This window comes from Zootoca vivipara, chromosome 3 (assembly GCF_963506605.1).
Source record: "Zootoca vivipara chromosome 3, rZooViv1.1, whole genome shotgun sequence".
Lineage (NCBI taxonomy): Eukaryota > Metazoa > Chordata > Lepidosauria > Squamata > Lacertidae > Zootoca > Zootoca vivipara.
In genome coordinates this window covers 49,423,716-49,445,713 of record NC_083278.1, presented here as the reverse complement: position 1 = coordinate 49,445,713, position 21,998 = coordinate 49,423,716, and the positions used below count along the sequence as shown (strand labels likewise).

The 21,998-nt window shown below is 40.6% G+C and overlaps 1 protein-coding gene across 8 annotated transcripts in view; it reads left to right on the top strand.

Annotated features, from left to right (window-relative positions):
* Nucleotides 1-21,367, top strand: part of CDK19 (cyclin dependent kinase 19) — an 86,050-nt gene extending 64,683 nt beyond the window's left edge. For 6 of the 8 annotated variants that reach the window (XM_060272633.1, XM_060272634.1, XM_035109070.2 and 3 more), the window contains 7 exons: nucleotides 7,142-7,285; nucleotides 7,428-7,497; nucleotides 8,219-8,291; nucleotides 9,013-9,110; nucleotides 10,270-10,348; nucleotides 12,246-12,494; nucleotides 15,648-21,367. In XM_060272633.1, coding sequence (XP_060128616.1) covers nucleotides 7,142-7,285; nucleotides 7,428-7,497; nucleotides 8,219-8,291; nucleotides 9,013-9,110; nucleotides 10,270-10,348; nucleotides 12,246-12,494; nucleotides 15,648-15,779 — 845 coding nt within the window. In that variant the 3' untranslated portion in view covers nucleotides 15,780-21,367. Of the gene's footprint in view, nucleotides 1-7,141; nucleotides 7,286-7,427; nucleotides 7,498-8,218; nucleotides 8,292-9,012; nucleotides 9,111-10,269; nucleotides 10,349-12,245; nucleotides 12,553-15,647 lie in introns of those variants that run through there. The other 2 variants (XR_004692190.2, XM_060272635.1) reach the window with 2 other exon arrangements.
* The last annotated feature ends 631 nt before the right edge of the window (nucleotides 21,368-21,998 follow it).

The window sequence follows — 21,998 nt, the reverse complement described above, 5'->3', positions numbered from 1 at the left end:
GGGCCCCTTGGTTCACCGAGGAACTTTGGAAAATGAAGCGGGACCTCAGACGGCTCGAGCGAGTATGGCGGCATACTCGCGACGGAGCCTGAAGAACATCTTATAGGTCGCTTATGAAAACCTATGAGATGGCGGTGAAAGCCGTAAAGAAGTCTTACTTCTCAGCTTTCATCGCATCCGCTAGCTCTCGCCCTAGAGGATCAGTCAATTTTAAGTACAAATTCGACCCATAGCTGTGAGGCATTTGCGAGCTTTTTTGCGGAGAAAGTCTTGACACTCCGCCGTGACCTTTCTGCCAATTTAGATACAATAGCAGAACTGGAGGCCCCTCGACTGTCTTTGAGTCCAGTATTAGACCACTTCAACCGGATACTCCCCGCTGATGTAGACAGATTCCTCCAGGCTGGGAGGCCCACCACTTGCTCCCTAGACCCCTGCCCGTCCTGGCTGATTAGAGCGTGTCCAGACGAGGTACGGGGTCCCCTGGTTGAGATTATCAACTTGTCCCTCAGTACAGGGGCTGCGTTCCTTTATCTCAGGTCGGGGACAGAGGGTGGCTAGGCTAGGGAGGGGGTTGTCGCCGCGGCACTCCTTGATGTGTGGAGTCCCGCAAGGTGCAATCCTTTCCCCAATGCTTTTCAATATCTTCATGCGCCCCCTCACCCAGATTGTCTGGAGTTTTGGGCTGGGTTGTCATCAATATGCTGATGACACCCAGATTTATCTGTTGATGGATGGCCATCCTGCCTCGGCCCCGGACACATTGACCAAGTCCTTGGAAGCTGTGGCTGGATGGCTACGTGGGAGTCGACTGAAGCTAAATTCTTTGAAGACAGAGGTCCTCTGGTTGGGTCGGGATGACATGGGACGGGGGGGAGCCAACTTCCATCTTTTGCTGGGGCTCAGTTAATGTCAGCCCCTTCTGTCAAGAGCTTGGGTGTAACCTTGGATGCCTCCCTTTCCATGGAGGCGCAGGTTGCAACCACAGCCAAGGTGGCATTTTCCCATCTCCGCCGCATTAAGCAGTTGGTCCCCTACCTTTCTCAGCCTGACCTGGCCACAGTGATCCATGCAATGGTCACCTCTAGGCTTGATTATTGTAACTCGCTCTACACGGGGCTGCCCTTGAAACTGACCCAGAAACTCCAGCGGGTGCAGAACGCCGCGGCAAGACTCCTTACGGGGTCCTCGCCGTGGGATCACATTCATCCAGTGCTTTACCAGCTGCACTGGCTCCCAGTGGAGTACAGGGTCAGGTTTAAGGTGCTGGTTTTGACCTTTAAAGCCTTATGTGGCTTAGGACCCTCGTACCTGCGGGACCGCCTCTCCCGGTATGCCCCGCAGAGGACATTAAGGTCCACAAATAATAACATACTGGAGATCCTGAGTCACAAGGTGGTTAGACTGGCCTTGACCAGGACCAGGACCAGGGCCAGTTCCCTCTCAGTACTAGCCCCGACCTGGTTGGAACGCTCTCTCTCAGGAGACTAGGGCCCAGCGGGAGTTGTCATCTTTTCGTAGGGCCTGCAAGACAGAGCTGTTCCGCTTGGCCTTTGGACTGACTCAGTCTGACCCCGGTGTTACCCTCTCCTAAGGTTTTATCCTACAGATATTTAAATGAGGTTCCACTTGTAGATGCCTAATTTTAAAATTGAATTTTAACATTGTATTTAATCTGTATTTTAATTGAATTGTTTCTTTTATGCTTGTTTTGATATTTTTGTTGTTAGCCGCCCTGAGCCCGGTCTTGACTGGGAAGGGCGGGGTATAAATAAAATTATTATTATTATTATTATTATTATTATTATTATTATTATACGGGAGATACACTGCATTTTCCTAGATGTTAAATACAGCAGTTTGGTTGTGTAGAAAATGTGATATCCCTGTAGCATGTGACACATCCAGAGAAAAATGCCTAAGAATAAGTGTGATAAATTGAGAAAGTCAGGGAAGCTGTGGTACAACTGTGTTCCAAGATGTGTTATTGAAGGCTATGATAAGACACGATCAGACAGATAAATATACCAGGATACTCATATGAAGGTTCATGGCAAGGAGGACAAGCAGCAGACATAATAACTATAATTGTTTATGTACCTCTTGAGTCCAGACTTGCCTTTAGCATTATGCACACTTTACAAAAAAAGTTAATGAGTTAATCATATAATGCTTTGCAGCTACAGTGCTTATTACATGCACATTCTTTCTGTGGTGTGATTCAAATCTCACGCTACAGCTTGAAATATATTTATATTAAATACCATTTGAATCTAAATTGCACAACCTTCATAAGAGGACTTGCCTTATTTAGTAATAGCTTGTGGATTTATAAGCACTCCTTTTGAAGCTCAGCATGCAGGGAAAGGACAACCAATATATTTGCAGGAAATGTGTCATCTATAACTGTTCATTATGCGTATGTGTGTGTGTGGCTAGATAGGTAGACCCTTACATACCTATATGCCCTTCAGCGGAGCTTCTAGGATGGCTTACAAAATCAAGATAATTAAAGTACAGCAAACATGTTAAAGCAGAAAATGTATTAAAATACATTTAAAAGCCTGGGAGAACGAAAGCACATTTGCTTGGCGCCAGAAGAATAACAATACTGATGCCAGACAAGCCTATCTGGGAGTGAGTTCAAGAAACAGAACCACATCATCAAAAAGGCTCTCTGGTGGCCACGTGCATTACCTGGCAGGGCACCTAGAGGACAACCTCTTCTAAAGAATGGATGGAGCCTCCATGTATGGGCAACTTGCTTATGAGAGCAGGCATTCCTTCAGGTGCCTGGGTTGTAAGCCATACAAAGCTTGAAAGGTAGTCACCGACACTTAGACTTGTACTTGGGAAGAGCCTGGAAGACAGCAAACTTACTGCAATAACTGGTGAGATATGTTCCCAACAACCAACCCTGATCAACATCCTGGCAGCTGCATTTTCAACTGACTGGAATTGCCAAACAGTCTTCAAAGGCAGTCCAACGTACCGTGCATTATGGTAGACAATCCTAGATGTTTCTCAAGGATGGATAGCTAATGCTGTTCAAGAAAGGGTGAGCCTGGCACAGCAGCCTAAGCAGATGAAAGGCATTCCTTGCCACTATCCGAACTTCCAGTGACAAAGCTAGAGCCAGGAATACTCCCAAACTAGGCGTTTTATCCTTTTAAGGGGAGTACAACAACATTTCTTAGACGAGACGAATCGCCTACTTATGGAACCTTTGTCCTGTCAGGATTGACTCTCATCCGAACCATTTTTCTCAAGTGGAGTGTGTCCTTTTGTAATTTATAAAGGTGGGGCTTTCTCCAAAATGTTTTCTGGTACATAACACATCCAAACTTTTTCTTCTGACACCACCACATAGAACAGTAGCATTTCTGAGAATGCTGTGTTGGGGGTCCTGGATTTCAACATCCTACCCAGCAACTTAATTTGCTTCCAGGATTTCATGGCTACATTTTCCGACTTCACAGGGGCCAACGTGCATTGTGAGTGCTCACTATACTATCTCACCATGCAGTCAAATCACCCATCACAAACCCATCTTTCTGCATTCCTATTGACTGAATAATGCTTTCCCAGAGACCACCTCTTCCCACTCCTGGAGCATATCCTTAGTTGGAGAGGATATCAGCTTGTTAAAGAAATAGGTGTGTTGCACCTAGTCAGGCAAGGATTTGGAATCACCCACACTCCCCCCCTTCTCCTTCCAAGGACGATATTTTAAATCTAGAACTGTGCACAAAATAACTGATTCAAAAATAAGAATACTGCAAATGTGCATTCAGCAACAACCAGTGGAAAAGTTCAAGGCCGATAGAAGCAAAGTGGAAGCAAGGATGGTAGTGATAAATGGCACCCAGTGAAACACCACCACACCTGTGCAAAATCCTGCCCATGTGATGCACTTCAGTGCACCCAGTCACATAGCATGCAGTTTTATATCTGATTTTCTTCTCCTGTTGTATTATCTGTGGATGTGTGGACACCGCAAGAAAGAGAAGAAAGAGACACAAGTAGAGTCAAATCCACATTGAACTCCAGTATGGACGAGCCCTTCATATATTTGAAGAGTGGTTCTAGCTTTTTCTTATTATTCATAGTGTTTTCTAAACTGAGGACTCAATTTTTTAATATGTAACTGTAGCGTGGAACCTGGGAACCTTAGTTCAGTGGCTTCTCAAGGATCACAGACACAGTTGTGAAGAAATAGGAAGTAAGTTTATTGCTGACAGCAATAGGCCCAGAACTCCAAAGTTCTGGACCCTGATGACTAGTGATTTGGGGTTACATACCTTTTCAAAATAGGCGTAAAACATTACATCAAGGATTACATATTCATATACTGCAGTAGAATGTTAACCAATCAGTGAGGTAGCGGCCCTCCCTTGCCCATGTTGGTAAACTGCAAAAATCAGCAATCTTTAGGTACAAAGCCATTAGGTCATTGTGACAATTTAAGATGTTCAAAAAACCCCTTTCTCAGTCATACTTTCTGGGCGTGCAGCCAAGTCCAGGTTGATATCCTGGTTTGCAAACCCGTGACCAGCACTGGGTTGCTCAAAACCTGGGTGCTTTCCATTCTACCTTGTAAGCAACAGATACAATTAATCATTTGCATTGACAGTATAACCCATAGATTCCAAAAAGCACTTCTAACCAATGTATAGATTATTACTAGGCTAAATAATCATTAAGGCTTTTAAGCATGCTCCAGCATTATCAATAAGCAAACCAGTATACTAAGTTCAAATATTAATGGACATTTTCTGCAAATGTTTGTTGACTGTCAGTTCCCCTTTACCATAATTCTGGGCATCTGGTCAGAACATTTGTCAACTTGAACTGTCTGGTGACTGAGTTACCAGAACTCCCTTCAAGCAGATGTACAGTAGCAAGCACAGCAGATTCTTTGGTTTCAAGAAGCTGCTCTCAGCAAAACAGTGAGAGGCACAAAGGGCTATTGCTGATTGATTTCTGATACAGTACTAGCATCAATAAGACCATTTTGTGAACAGTGAGACAATTACCTGGCCTACGTGCCACATAACAGGTGTACAGAATAAATATTGCTGTAAACAGACAATGGAGTGATTTTGCAATATGGTGGATGAAGCCTGAGACCAAAATGGCAGGTTCTTAAAAAACTTAAGTGTACAATCCAGCCAAAATTAAATGTTCCCAAGTCAAATTTGGTTTTGGTAGAACAGATCAAAGCATGTGCTTAGCTCTCCTGTTGAAAACAATAGAACTTGGCAGTGCCTACGGTAACTCTAGATGGCTTATGCCCAAAGTATATAACTTAGAGACCTTAATAATCACTGTGGCAAAAGAGATTTCATTGTGGTATCATGAGTGTGGACAAATTTCCTTCCCCAATGCATTGAGTTTTATTTACGGTATGTTGAATGGTGACTGTGTACCTGGTAAGATTCTAGAATAATTTAACACGAGAAACAATTTCAATATCTGTAAAACAATATATGTGTCCTTTATCTTTGCGTATGATGTCTCAGGCAAGAATACCTCAGAACAGTAAATAAATGAATGCCCTGAAAATGCTGAAAGCATGATCCCAAGAATTGTGTTTTTCTAACTCTGTTTCAGCTCTCTCCCTATGTTAAGTGCTCCTCCAAATGGCAGTGTTTTCATTCTAAAATTATGATTAAACTTAAACAAGTAACCCTGCTTTATTATCTTAATGCTTAACTAGTGCAAGCCATGAGTAGTTAGTTGCTAGAATTTTTTGTATAAATGCTCCTATTAAAGTTCAAAGAAAGCTCAAAAATAATTTAGCACTCACCTGAAAGTCCTCATGAGAAATCTGGAGTTGAAATTTTGGGTGGGAAAACCAAACACCTCCAGAAAATGCGGGGGGGGGGGGGGAAATGATGGAGTGCTAATTTCTGAATTTTCCCTGGTAGTCACTGGCTAGCAGCTGCTATTCCCCCCCCCCCCAAAAAAGCCCTTGGATGTGGGGAACACTACATGGTGATATTGTGTCTCTCCTGAGGTATTTGGGCAGGAGGGGTGGTGATGGCAGACAGCATTAATAAAGCTAGGAATAGTGAGGCTAAAGTAATACAAGAGAATTTCTCTCCCTCTCTCAGAATACTATAGATTTGGGACAAATACACGTAAGTCTTCACACAACATAGTTTTATTGAAATGATTGCTAGAAAAATGGTGCTGGCAGCAGCTGATTGCCCCTGGTCTAAGAGTGGAATCCTATATCTGTTAACCCAGAAAAGTCCCACTGGGTTCAATAAGGATTGATCACAGTGTGCAAGTATGTTTTAATGAGGGTTAAAACTAATTCATGGAGGATAGTTCTTTGAACAGCTCCCAGTCATGATAGCTACCGGTAAATGTCACCTCCGTGCTGCATACTTCTGGATGCCCATTGCTTTGGGACATACGATAGAGGTAAGCGTGTTACTCTAATGCGCAGCACATGCGTTTTCTAGACAGTGACTGTAGCTTCCAATTCTACAAGCTCTCTTGTCATCTTTGACACTCCTGCTGGCCCTTCAGGGGGACAATCGCAGCAGTATGTTTCAGCTTCTCCAAACCCTTCCCCTGCACAACTCAACCAGTCTCCTTTCAACCAGAAATGCCCTGGGCTAATTTTATATAAATAGAAACTTCTTCATGTGACTTTCATGAAAGTACCTTTGGGCCAAATAATTTGTTTGATTCTTCATCATTATACCCACCCTCCCCATCTAACCCACCCTAGACAACCTCCTTTGGGAAATTCCAAAGCAAGGGTTGATAATCATTGCTAGCATTCATAATTTGGTTAAAGAAGTTTGAAATGTTGCAGAAAATTCTTGCTTGAGTTTGTTCGAATGTCTTTTTAGATAGTCAACAAAATAGCTTTTGTTTGTCATCAGACATAATAGTTTTTCTGCTTTGAATCAGTTTTGTACAATATCTGATTATGAAAGTTTGTATTCATGTGGAATTTACAGGGCATTTTGTTTCATTTAGTTGCATCAAAACTGTGCCATTTTTGTTTATGCATATTTGCTATATATTTCATCAACATTTTGTGATGAACATTAGAAGTATCTTTCTTCAGTAAAAAAATAAATGAGGCTACCTCGATTGCACATGTGATCTTCTTTCCTAGATATATGGGCCATTGGCTGCATATTTGCTGAGCTATTGACTTCAGAACCTATCTTCCACTGTCGTCAGGAAGACATCAAAACAAGCAACCCTTTTCATCATGATCAACTTGATCGCATATTCAGTGTAATGGGATTTCCTGCAGGTAATTTAATGTTATGAAGGAGCCCCATGCAAAATCCTTTATATAGTGTCTTATATTACCGGGGAGTAAAAATGCATTAATTTGTGTACAGTATATCTTCTTATACTTCAATAAGTTTTAACATTGCTTTTTCTTCTCAAAGACAAAGACTGGGAAGACATTAGGAAGATGCCAGAATATCCTACACTTCAAAAGGACTTTAGGAGAACGACGTAAGTGCTATGTATCATTGACTAATGGCAATTATGCTTCTAAAATATTATTACTAGGATCAACTTTTTATTGACTTCATTTATATGTAACACGTTGCTTAGTACAAGGGTAGTAAACAATTGTGCTCTCTACGTGTTCTTGGACTACAACTTCCTCATCCTTGACTACTAGCCACACTGCCTGGGGCTAAGGACTCCATGTGGTTACTCTAGTCTAGGCTGAGTAGTATGAGTCTGTATGACGAGCCTTCAATATTCCTTCTTCTGTTTTTATGTTTTTTCTGTATCCTGGTTTAAGTTTCAATTCTATCGCTTGCTACTGTTTATATTTTGTATTATGTTGTTTTGTGGTATTTTTAGCTTCCTTGAACCTCCGTTAAAAATGGAATATCAATTAATCAGATTGATAAATGTAGGAATTTTGTGACAAGTCAGTCACCCCTGCATTTGTTTAATACATCCCATACCCAATAAATACATTTTACCTCACATCCCATAATAAAACATACTGCCATATCCATGTTTATATATTTGAATAAAAAAAAGTGATATTCATGAGACACAAACAAAACACCACCACCTGCCTTGCAGTACGTCATTTGTCTCAGTAAATTAAAAAAACTCAGAAAGTGTTATTTGGAATGTAAATTACTACATACATTTCTATGTTTTTGTTAATGTGTTACTCTTTTGAAACATGTTTTTCCGTTGGGTTTTTCAGGTATGCCAATAGTAGCCTCATAAAATATATGGAAAAACACAAAGTTAAGCCTGATAGCAAAGTATTTCTTTTGGTAAGTTACGCTGCCCGTCTCATAGTGCTGTTGAGGACTGCTTATTTTGTAAAATAACAAGCACAGTTCCATATATGTCTATTAAAAAAAATTCCTGTAGAGTTCAGTTGGTCTTCCTCCCAGGAAATCTGTGTATCGGATTACAGGCGTGCCTTTTCTGACAGAAAATGAGGATGAAGATGCACAGATTTGGGCACTGAATACTTCCCCAGAGTATTATTATATTTAAAAATCTGTTTTCTGTTGTTGGTTTTTGGTGTTCTTAATGTTATTGTTATCAAATGTGACATTGCTGTTTCCTCTACTGAATATTAGTTCCTGGCGTGTAGAAGTAAAGTTGCTTTCTTCCTTTTCATGTGGGATTCCCAGAAGCATTTGGATGCCCACTGTAGGGAATGAGATGCTAGACAAGATAAGACCTTTGTTCTGAACTTTTTATGACATCTTCTTGTAGACACAGGAGAAACAACTAAGTTTCTTTTTCTCCTGAAAAGTCTTTTTTTCTGAATGACAAATGATACAAATTGAGGGTGTGTGTTATCATGTATTAACCTATTAACCACAATTTTTGTGTTACTATAAATATAAGCAGCATTCCTTCTGTGTATGAAATCCTAAGTTTTTCTTTGATTTAGTTGCCGTTTAATACTCAGTATTTTGGCATATAACCCAGTGAGTGCTATTCATTTAAACTTACTTTCTCTAATATTGTGCTACACAGCTTCAAAAACTTCTCACTATGGATCCTACAAAAAGAATTACCTCAGAGCAAGCTTTGCAGGATCCCTACTTCCAGGAGGACCCACTGCCTACGTCAGAGTATGTCTCTCTGCTAACCCTTTCCTTCTTTAGAACTTTCCCCTTCTAGTTAACAGTAAATTTGACTATCTGGGTGCCCTGTGAATATATAAAAATAAATATGTCTAAATAGTTCACAAGGCAGAATTTTTGTCTGGCTATATCCCTACCAAGGTATATGCTTTCATCAAGTGAAAGTATGTTTTCTCCATCCAGTAAGGAATAGGTGAGTGCAAGGGATAAAAAAAGGAAAACTTACATTTGATCACTTGCCTTTTCCAGAAGACAGTCAGCTTAATGATACAGTTCACTAACTGGACAGAGATTTCCCTATGAGTTATCATATTTAGTAAAAGTGAAGAGAACTTGCAAACATAATGGGTTATGCATTATTTACAGGTTTTTCCTCTGAACATAAACTTCATTTTTATACAGCCAATGGTACAGTCCTACTCTGAAGTAACTCCCATTGAGTTCAATGGGGCATACTTCCCATAGTTTCTTGGTTTGGTTGGGAGCCATAGCAGAGCATGGTGGCGGGGGGAGCATTCTATCAGTTCCTGTGGTGGGCTTTCTTTAAGCCTATTTGTAGCATGGAGGACATTTTTAAATAAAATGCATTTTTTCAAGCCTAAGTGTTGGGGCAATGCAACCTTCTTGAACAATGCAGCTGCAGTGGAAAGCTGACCCTTCACCCCTAAACTGTGGTTAATATTAACTGTAGCTTGAAACACACTAGCTTATGAACCATGGTTTGAAGTGGACTTGTTCCAAACAAACTATGGTTAAGATTAAACACAGCTTTGTCAGTTTTGGACAATATAAAAAGCTGTGGTTAATAAAAAATGGAAGTGAATGTTCCCAAATTTCTCACAGCCACACCATAGGAGAAGAACATGTAAACCCAGAGGGAAACTAGGCTTGTTTCCATCATGATAAAACACAGTTTATGATGACATCCCAACATGACCAATGAGTAATCGGAGGTAGCTAAAAATGAAAGCAGCTTCCAATGTTTTCACATCCATGCTTGGCGAGGGGTGTGTGTTGGGAAATTCATTAGCCAAAACTAAACACTAGTTTTGTATTATTTCCAAAAGACGTAATTAAGATTGTAGTACTTTTAAATAAATGTAAGATTGAAGGATAACTTCCTCAATGTTTTCTTTCTCTGCCTCAGTGTTTTTGCTGGCTGCCAGATTCCTTACCCAAAACGAGAATTTCTCAATGAGGATGAACCTGAGGAGAAGGGGGATAAGGTATAGTTCAAAGATCAGTCAACTAACAGTAAAGAAGAAAATATGGTTCTTTGGCAGAAACACTGACAGAACACAGGGGGTTGTATCAGACACACATTCCTGGTCAAGACTATCCCAGCACAGTGTCATGGGACATTTCTAAAATAAGTAGCATTTTCATGCCTGATCCTTTACAGGGGCATGGGTTGATTTATCTAGAACAGCTAATTTAGTAACACATGGCTAGAGGAAGCAAGAGAGGAGGCTTTTAGCTCTAATCATCTGATGAGGATATCTTTCAGTTGATGAGAAATTTCCCTCCAGCCCTTTATGCCCTATATTCTGGGTAGCACAGGGCCTTGACTTGGGTGGTTTTTTGTTTAAGTGTTTGATTGATTTTTCATTTACAAAAACACATACAACAAGAGGATTTTAGTGTCCACAGACCTTCATAAAATAAAGAATGCAGAGTTGACAAATTTTTCCAAATATTTGGGGTGGCTTCTTTGCACAATCCTCTTGCCGCATATATTCAATGAAGGGCTGCCCACCCAGTGTTCTAAAATGAGAAGGGAACTGATTTTCCCTTAGCAACATTCCCTTAAAGGCTAGGTTTTTTTTAGCTAGTGCTATAGTCCATACCCTTGGCTTACCCAAATTTTATGTTTAGACCCCCTAGCAGATCCCCAGCACCTGGCTATTTCCAATCACATAGCCTCAAACAGAAAAATTAGGAGGTTCTTGTGACGTGATGAAACATCCAGCATCCCCAACAGCTAGTTTAGGATATGCATGTTTGGTCATATATTTTCAAAACAGTTTTTCAACTCTCACGCCTTAGGTGAAGGTAATTCTTGTTACAAGAATCCCCCCCCCCCCCGCTAAAATGGCCTTTAATCATTTCAGGTGTTAACAAAAGCAAATAAACCAACTTCCCTTTTACCTCTAGTTCACAGGGCTACATTTCAGTCAACTACTTTGATCTTTGGCCAAGAGCACATTCATTTGGCCATAAACCTGATGAACAATTGCAAACTGTAGTCCTGGCTGGTTGGTCCCATTGAATAGTGACATGTCATCTTTTGCAATAAAAGCACAAACATGGTTTCGATTGTAACTTCTAGAAGTGGTAAAAACAGAGTTTTGTATCCTTGGTGGTGGAAATTCCTTTTGCTTTGTGTTGCCTTTTGTTCAGCCTTCTGAATGTAAACAATGAAACCCTTTTATTGCACTGAGAGACATGGGAAAAGAAATTGACACCAAAGTTTTTTCTTTTTTTAGTGGCTGTTTAACTCTTATTCTCTCACTATTAACCCCACTTAGTTAATGATATGTAATGGTAGGGAAATCCTACAAAAATTGGGTTTGAGTGTTACAAGGGAAGAGGTTGAAGAGTGAGCTAGCTTGCCTCTAAGATCCTCTTGCTGTGCTGGAGGGTGGAGCACAGGATGGGACGGAACAACAGGAGGAAAAGGTAGGTCAGGCAAGTGCAGGGCCAGCTGCTTCCCCACCCTCTCCTGCACCTCTGTGTCCCAGAACCAGGAGGGAATTGAAAAGAAATGAGCAGTGGAAACTTCTATGCAGGCATAGCCTCTGAAGAAGGTACATAAACGGGGGGGGGGGCTCCCCTATTATGGCAGCTGCTCCATAGGGCTCAGACCTCGGAATAGCTGCCTAGATGCTAGATTGGTGCGTGTAGGTCTCCAGAACTGTAGAAACAACTATAATATCTTTGACAATAAAGAGTTAACTACAGTATCTGCCATGTGCATTCCTTTGGCTGTGAAGCGCCCTTGATAACAGTATATAAACAGTATTTATAACCAGTACAATCTTGTGTAAATTTGTGTGGACTGAAGAAATTGCTAAAACATACTCATCCAAACTCTGGCTTTCCCTCCCATGTTCAATCTTGTAGAATCAACAGCAGCAGAACCAACATCAGCAACAAACAGCACCTCAGCAGCAAGCAGCACCTCAGCAGCAACAGAACAGCACCCAGACAAATGGAACTACAGGGGGAGGTGGAGCAGGAGGTGGCGGTACTGGGGCAGGTCTCCAGCACAACCAGGACTCCAGTCTCAACCAGGTGCCTCCAAATAAGAAACCACGCATAGGGCCTTCAGGCACTAATTCAGGCGGGCCTGTCATACCTTCGGATTATCAGGTACGGTTTTTCTTCATTTGGAACACGCTGTAGTGCCAGTTTCAGAAGCTGATAAATATTGCCCTTTGTCACACCTGAGCCGTGTGGTGAACTTTTAGTCTGTAGCAGAGATGGAGAACTCTCCAGATGTTATTGGACTCCAACTTCTACCCAAGATGCCCAGTGGTCAGGAATGATAGGAATTATCATCCAACAACACCTGAAGGACCACAGATTTCCTAACCACCTGCACCAAAGCAGTCATGCACCCAGATCAGGTCGCTGTGCAGTTTGTTGGTCGTTTTCCTACATCCTTAACAGCAGCCTAACACATGTGAATTAAGGAGGTGAATTCCACCCCCGCCCCCGTTATGCTGGGAAAGTGTTGTCTGCCAAATTTCAATATTGTTGAGCCTGGAGGGTATGAAAGAGATAGCAGCCTTACATCCAAACCGCTGCATTGAGGACAAGGATTCAGTCAGCTCATCAAAGGCAGGCTGATCAACAATTTGGGGATATGTTGTAAGACACTCATATGACCTAGTTTAGTGCATATTCACTTAGAGTTATGTGAATCATCTCTAGCAGACAGCTAAATCCACATGACCTTTTTGAGGCGTAATTGCAACAACAGTCATATGATAGCATCATCATACAAAACTGGTAGCATATATTAGCTTTCATGGATAATGGTCTTTTCATTAAGTAAATATTGTACCTTTAGATGTATATTCGAAAATTTATGGCTGAGCTGCCAGTGCATGCATTCCTGGAATCAGACTGCAGGAAAGACACTGAAATGTCACTCAAACCCTGCTTGAAGAGTTTGGATCTCTGCTTTGATACCCAGGCCAATTAGTCATTCTCTATTTTGGAATAATCTATAAATTTACATTAATCCCGGTTGGTGCCACAGAATTTGTTTTGTTCTGCTTCCTCCATAGATGCTTTGGTAGGACATTTTACTCTCAAAAACAGAAAAATAAATGGTTAAGAGCAGTTATTTCGTTGAAAGGTTAGATTTAATATGAAGACCTGTGAATTTCCCTCCTATACTGTATTTATGTATAATACTATCATAGGCCTTCTCATTTTTATGTTAAGTAAATTGGAGGTAAGGAAAGGACCTAGTTAAGAACATTTGATCTGCCTTAATAGCTGGTTATTTCAATACAGTTTCAAAACATGCATAAATTGCCAATGCAGTTTGGAGGGGATAAGAGAAATAATATTTCAGAACATCTGAACTTCAGTATCTGAAGAAGTGTGCATGCACACGAAAGCTCATACGTATGACAAACTTAGTTGGTCTCTAAGGTGCTACTGGAAGGATTTTTTATTTTGTTTTGACTGCGTCAGACCAACACGGCTACCTACCTGTAACTAGTAATATTTCAGATTTATTGTAGTATCTCCTGTTACCCTATTCTGCCCTCCCACGCTTGCTGAGCATGTGATTTAAGATGCCCAGTTAAGCTTACCATACATATAATGCTACCTATCCATGCTGAATACAAAAAGTTTATAGGACCCTTGGAAGAATATTGTCCCAAGGCTGATGTCCTGTGTTCAGCTTGTTGAGTCACCAGTTGTGCTGGTCTGGGCTGAACATTTATATGGTTTCCCAAGCATGCTAGGCTGCTCTGAACAAGTGGGTTATATAGTGCTTGCCATCTTGAAGAAAGTAAATTAGAAAAAGTAGGCTTTGAAAACCATACTGAAAAAGATTCATATTGGAAACTTTTTAAATAAAAAAATACTACTGTATATCATTTAAGTAATTAAAACAGCATAAATTTACAGAATAATTATGCTTCTTATTCCAATATTAGATGAAAGGGAACTGGTTTTGTATGCATTTGTTATCTTTATAGCCCTTTCTCATTCTTATCCCCTTCTGCCATTTGCCATATTTTAAGACTTCTATTAATGGAAGGAAATTCCTTATTCTTGCAGCACACAATAGATCCATCACAAGATTGATATTTGAGACATAACCCTTCATTTCTGAATGCTTAGTCATACTTGTAGTATGTTTGTTTATCAATTGCAACCACAAAATTGCTTTTAGTGGTGTGGTGACATCAGTCTATCATAAAGCCAGTGTTTCATACTTGATAAACTGCAGCCAATCTTGTCATTTCATATTGTAAACCTCTAAGTAAACTGCTTAGAAATTATGAAGATATTGCAATAAATAAATGAAATAAATAATTAGAACACCACAAGCTGCCCTTTCAGCTAATAAGACTTTGACCTTATTTTTGCTGTATGACTCTATTGATTACTTTCCCCCAATAATTCAATTTTGTTCTTTCAGTAAAGATTTACCGTATTTACCAGTCTATAAGACGCTCCCATGTATAAGATGCCCCCTATTTTGGGGGACTCCAATTTAAGAAAATGGGGGGGAGATCTATCCGTGTATAAGATGCTCCCCAATTTTGGACATTATTTTTTAGGGGGGAAAACCCTAGTCTTATATATGGAAAAATAGGGTATATTGCTATAAAAAGAAATACCTCTGGCTTCCAAGTCATGAAATCTAAGAATAACTGCATATAGTAAGCAGTCTCTTGCTATCATTAACTGGAGCATCATAATCACATAGAACCTTTTCTTGGTTCATCGTCTAAAATAAAACTTCTGTATAGCTTTTTAAAATCTACAGTAGCTCCTGTGCAGTGTTTGTGTGACAACAGTACTAACAGTGTAGATTTATACCTTCTTGTTATAATCCCTTAATTGTATACCGAGACCCCCTGTGCAAATTCCACCAAATGATTTCTGCGGATTCCTCCACACCATGTCCCACATAATTGTAGATAATCCCTGGCCATTTGGCCAGGCTTTCTGTGTTGGGGTGTGTGTGAGGAAATTGCACAGGGTGAAAAACAGGGAGGCAGGAACCACCCCATTGCATGAGCAGAGTTCTCTGGATCCAACCATATGTTTTGTTCAATAGCAATAATCCAGACATTCTATTGGTAATGCACAAAAAAAGTGGGGGTGGGGGGAGCAGACAGTATAAATCCCTGTCTCGTTTCCCTGCCCAGTGTAAATCTATCTGAGAGAAAAGACAGGGATCATCAGCATTAACATTTTGAAAAATCATTTTGGAGCAATTCCTGCCCACCAAAATGTTCTAACATGTTTTGTCCCCCCCCCCTTTAGCACTCCAGTTCACGCCTGAGTTACCAAAGCAACATTCAGGGATCTTCTCAGTCCCAGAGTACAATGGGCTATTCTACATCATCTCAGCAGAGCTCTCAGTACCATCAGTCTCATCAGTCGCACCGTTACTGAGGAGAGCGCATGGACGGTGTTAAAAAGGAATGAACTAGCAGTTGGTGGACTCCAGCAATATGAAGTTCATAACCATGAGAAGAACCAAAAATGCAAAACTGTGATGCAGATTTTAAAGTTAACCATTATAAAAGGAGAACTTTTATTAACTAATTGTTTTGAGACAAGAGACCTTTTTATCCTTTTTTTTTTGCCATAAAGGAGATTCTTGTGAAGTTTCCCCTCAGCTTGCTTTCGCATGCGTTCCATTGTGGTTATTCGAATGAAACCGTCTGATCCGAACCCAGCACTTAAACTTCTTTAACCTATGGAATTTTTGAAGGATTCCTGGTGCACCTTTCTTGTGTTGTAGTAATTGCCACAAATCTTATCTTTTTCAAATCCCTTTACCAGGATTTTAAAGTTTTGAAACGTTGAACTCCCAGGCTTTTCAAGCTTGTATATAGTTAGTTTTTTACTAGGCAAACCCATTTAGCTATACAGGTATAATGCACCTTTTAAAAGCACTATGTTATTTTCACAGGATATTACTGTTTTGCTCATGGATGTCAAGAACAGCAGATTTTACTGTTCCAGAGTATTTTATTATTCCCTTTTTTATTAGTCTAGTTTTCAGATGAGGTCTTTAAAAAAAAAGAAGAAGAAAAATATACAACCCAAGTCTCTGCAGCAACTATTACATGTTATGTGTTTGGATTGAACACCAAACAGAAGATTATGAATGTTTGTTTATATTATTCATATGAGCTCCCATAGATCATTTGCCATTAACTTCCAAGTGGGTTGACCTAAGCTTTGCTTTAAATTAAGGCATAACAGTGAAGTGGAAGGCAAACTCTTCTGTGGCTCCAGTAGGACAAGAGTATGCTATTGTGTCTTCTCTAGTAGTTTTTCGTACATGCAATGGTGTCTTCTCCAATGTTTATCTGTTTTTCGGAACTCTGACCTAGGAGTTTAGCATCAACTAGAAAAAGGACAAACAAGGAGACTGTGCTACTACTTTGGAGGGCTGTGAAGAGGGACAGAGCATCTTTTTAGTATATGTTTTGCCTTCTAAGTTTTGTTTGTTTCTGATGAAGCTTTCCTTTGCTAAATGTGGATGGTTCTGTAACTTGCAGCAAAAAAGGGCAAAATGTGCTGTGGCACCTTAAGAGACTAGCACATTTGTGGCATGAACTGCTGCTGACTTGCAGGACACTTGCAATCATGAACCTCGACAAGCCATTTTTATTTTTTACTATTACTAACCTTTATTATCCATTTGAACCAGATCAAATATTGAAGTTGTTGAGCAATGTCTTGAAAGTGCTTAGCCTTCTCATGTGGGAAAATGCATGTTTTGCCATCTTACCACTGCTGTGATTAACCTAAAGTGAGGCTGTACTGAAATGATTGTTTTCCTAAGGTCACACATATTGTGGATGTTGGTGTATTGGATAGGCAGCTAACAGAGGAGATGTCAGCTCATCACCAGAGCATAATACTGGAGAACCATTGGTTTGGATCTAAAGATCCACCTATGGAAGGGGTAGGCAGAAACTGACTATCCCATCCTCTTCCCCACTAGGTCAGAGCACCCCTGAATATTCTCCTCTGAGGATAATGGCACTTAGCTGAGTGGGGTGGTTCTGGCAAAGGGGTCTGAGATGGAAGAGGGAGCTCACAGAAGCTCAGACAGAGGCATCTACTCATATTTTAAGGGGTGCTCCAAGGGCTACTGGGGAGAAGAGGGGACAAGAAAGTCATAGATCATAGAATTGTTGAGTTGAAAGGGACCACAAGGATCATCTAGTTCAGCTCCCTGCAATGCAGGAATATTTCACCCAGTGTGGGGCTCAAGACCACAGTCCTGAGATTAAGAGTCTGAAGCTATCTTTCAGTCCCCTTCTGCCTGGTCACTTTCACAGGTAGATCTGTGTATCAAACTCGGTATCAAGTTCCTGTGATCAGAGACCATACTTTGAGGCATCTCCCTTTGTTTTGTTTTTTAAAGAGGCCCAGAAATACAGCTAGTAAAAGATGTATATCTTCTTCAGTTCAGCATCTTGTGATTCTGAGCCCACACACCCCGGTCTCTTTTAAAAAAAACAGGTTTATTGCCTTTCTGAGTATGAAGATAGGCATAAAGTTTGTCAGCAATGCTTAGTGAAACGCTAGGTGGTGAGGAAGTGGAGCTGAATAGGATTTTCAAGGGTTAAATCTTGAGTGCCCATTAGTGACTTCCCTTCCCCATCACTAGCAAAAGCAAAATACATTGTCCAACATGTCTGCTAATTTGCAGTGTTTATATAGATGGCAGAATCCAGCTTTTTCTTGTGTGGAATTCAGGTTACCTTGGTGCAGGATGGCTTTAGCTCCCCTGACTTTATTGCACTAAAATGGAAAAGGCATAAACTTTAGAATATACATGCAGCACCCTGTATTTGTCATAGTAATTAAGAAAGAAGTACAGGGAGGAGGCAGTTATTGATATATGCATTTATAAGCATTCACGTGGTATAGCAGGGGTTTTGCAGACTTCAGGCTTGTTGAATCTAATTTTTACTGGAACCTCAAAATCTATCAGCCAGAGCCATATAGTTAAAATTAAAGGAAGAGTGCCTTTGAGCATTCTGAGCTTACAAATGTGTTTTCCGTACCAGCACAGGACTGAGCTCACAGTCTTTTCACACAAAAGTCTACTTCTGGTTAACATTTCACAAGCTTAATATGTTTGGGAAATGTTATTTTGTTGTTATTATTAAACGACTGGTAATCACAAACTCTTGCTAATCTGCTATCTACATATCTACCAATAGATCCTGATCTACCTTCTGCCTACCCCTGCTGTCTAGCAGGAGTTCATGCTCACCCTGTGTTCTGATCTGAATTGATATAGAAATCACCAAATCTTTGCACTAAGATTTCAGGAAGCTAACAAGGGGATGGGCCAATTTTCTTGAGGGGGAAACTATTTTAATCCCACGAGTAATACAGGACTGTGTGTTGATTCCACTTTAAACTTTAAAAGGTCAGCTCATGTTAAGCTCAGTTGTCTAGTCACTGACATTGTTCCATTTGCTGTTGATACCAACTGGCTCTCTGGAGAGAGCCAAAAATCAATTTATCATAGCATACGCATAACAGGGGGACAAAAAAAAAAGTATTCCATTTGATACAAACATACTATCATCTATCTATCTATCTATCTATCTATCTATCTATCTATCTATCTATCTATCTATCTATCTATATTCCCCTCCAGCATTTCTCCTTGTATTTTATGCATCATGTATCTACACTAGTTTTGTTTGATTGAAGTAATGTTTCTTTTGCACCAGCTTTCAGTGAAAATGTTCTACCAGCTCCATGTCTTCCTGCACCCAAGCTAATGTTTGGTGAGCTGCTTAGGAGATTTAACTTTATTTTGATTGGCTTGTGAATTGCTCAATTTCCTCTTCTCCCTCTGTTGCTCTGTCCCCCAACCTCCCGTTCGTTACATCCCAGCATCTGCGGCAAGCTCTGTCCGAGTGTGGGTTCCTCTGTGCATGCAGTGTGACGACCTGTGTTGAATGTGCTTTATCTCCATGAGCTTCCAGTCCCCTAGAAGGATGGCCATGATCGTTGTCTGTACTGACGATAGTTGCAAATTGCTTGCTTGCTGTACCCCACTTCCCCATGGTGTCTGTACACACAAATGTAGCTGTGCTAAGTAATACTTCATGGCCTTCCAAATAAGCATTGGCAGGGGAATAGATGAAAGTATAGGTTTACACTTCTGAAATGTTTACTGCACTCATTCTGTATTTGTATTTTGGCTTTTGGGGGCATGCTTTGGCCTATTGCAGTGAGCTGTATGTGTATAATAAATGAGTGTCTCACGTACTGCAGGGCTAAGGTGAGCCAAGGTGAGGTAGCTTTGTTTCAGGGGGAATTTCATGAAACAAAAATGTAATGTAAGACAAATCATATACTGTATGTTATGGAAACACAGAACATGGACATTTTCATAACTGTGCAGCTCTGTCAACTCATTCCTACTAGCATGTGCAGCTTTGACGTCACCTATAATAAGTTTCTCTTTCCTATCTCATCGGCTGTTAGAAGTGGACGTGTAATTGACCTTGGTTGGTTTCTGTCTTGCTACTTTGGGAAACAAGTGAGCTGCTCAAGCCTCATTCTTACAATGTTGCTCTTCTCAGCTTTCAGAGAAAAGGAGCAAAGAAATAGGATCAGCAAAGCAGTGATGAAATGTATTGGTAGCATAGACTGCATAATGAAGGATGAATTTTGTGAAAGCTGCAAGTCCTGCACTCTATACCTGTGACACTGTATCTTTTCGGGTGGGGATGGGGTGGGGAAGGATGGGAGGACATCCTGAGGTTGGGGAGGTGGAAGTTTGAAGCATTTGATTATGTACGATATTTTATATAAACATAATAAGCTTAGTTCCCCTTCATAATCTTCAGTGATGGTACTTAAGCAACATTAAGCAACGATAACTGTTTTAAGATAAACGAAACATATTGTACATAAAGTCCATGTGTAATCTATATGTTTTGCCACACAAGAACGATGTGTATTGCTTTATGGGGGGGAAGTCCTTAATGCACTGTTATCTCCTAAATATTTAGTAGTAAATTAATACTATTTAATTTTTTAAAGAAAATCTGTCTTGTGTAGACACTAAAAAGTATTACACAATGTGGACTGAAGGTGTCCTTTTTAACAGCAGTTTAAATAATGTTTTATATCTGTCATGTAGTATGCTTTTAAAATGGTTTTTAGTTGTATTTCCTCACTGTGGAAGGGTGTCTGCCATAAGTTTTCTTTTATATATAATTTCACATATTCATCTTCTATTCTTGTGTCTTTATTATATAGTTCTGTGTCCTCTCTTACGCCACTTCAGCTCAACAGTGATGCCCCACATATGGCAGTGTACTTTATAGTGGCTGCTGAGTTCTGCAAAATTAAAATGAAACCCTTCCAAATCCAGATTTGTACTCTCACTTCTTGGGATTTCATGGGGTGCTCAAGCTAGGATAATTACGTTCAAGTCAGCAATGTAGGGGAGTCCTAGAAGGTACACCTCCAGCCCCATTGAACACACACACACCCTTTCCTGCTTCTCTCCTTTATTTCTGGAGGTCAGTCATTCTTCCTTGCTGTCACCAAGCATTGATCTCAACTGGTTATGTTGCTGAAGTGAAAGTGTAATAATCTGGCAGCTATCTAGCAACTGCCAAATATGCTTAACCTTGAACTAGCTTTAAGTGGCGCAAATATAAGATAGGATGTCACTGTGGGAGTCCAGTTCTTGCTGCCACCCAGCTCACCTCTCCTCCTGCCCCGCAGTGGGAGAGTCTCAGTACCAAGCTAGAAATGTCCACCGACTCTGCTGGGCAGTTACAAGAAGCTGAACTGTCAGGCTTTGCCCTCAAAAAGCATTTACTGTTTTCATAATGTCCCAGAAGACTGTTAAAACTATGCTTTTTGTTCATTACATCATTTTTATTTTTTGTTGTAATTAAATTGAATTGCTTCAGTGTGAATTTTTTAAACAAAAATAATATACATTTGTAATAATAATAAAAAGTTGAAGTCAAGCAGCTGTGTGATGAGACATGTGTAAACTTTGGGCTTCAGTGGAAACAGGATGAATTCCACAGACCTGAACTGTTGTTTGATTTAAGACCCTTCTAAAATCGGCCTCGGGAATTGTGTGTGCTTGCTTAGGCACACATTACGTCCCTTCTCAGCTGTTCCTTGGAAGACAGTACCAAAAGATCTTGTGTATGTTGAATCTGTACCTTTCCACCGAGCTATCACTCCTCATGCAGCCCCTTCACTTCAGTACTGATCTACCTATGATTGGGTCCATTTGGTCCTGAGGCAGGGTAGGGGGAGAAGACATTTCATGGGCTTAGCCCCTTAGATGCTACAAGGGGATGTGCCATGAGCCAATGCCTGAAATCTGTGTAGATAAGGTGGTGCTTTCTGAAGCAGGGGCCTGGGAGCTAACTGCAATGTGTTACCCTTTTTAAAATCTAAATATATCATTGCTAGGTTGCCTGCTGTGAATCTGCTGTTGGCAGCTTCTGTTCCTGTATGTGTGGCCCACATCTCCCCGCCCTCTCTTTAAAGCACTGGTTCCCCCTGGAGACGTGATTATAATTGTGTTGTTTAAGTCCCATGAGACTTTTCTGCATGAAGGCATTGTTTCCATAGTGCCATGGT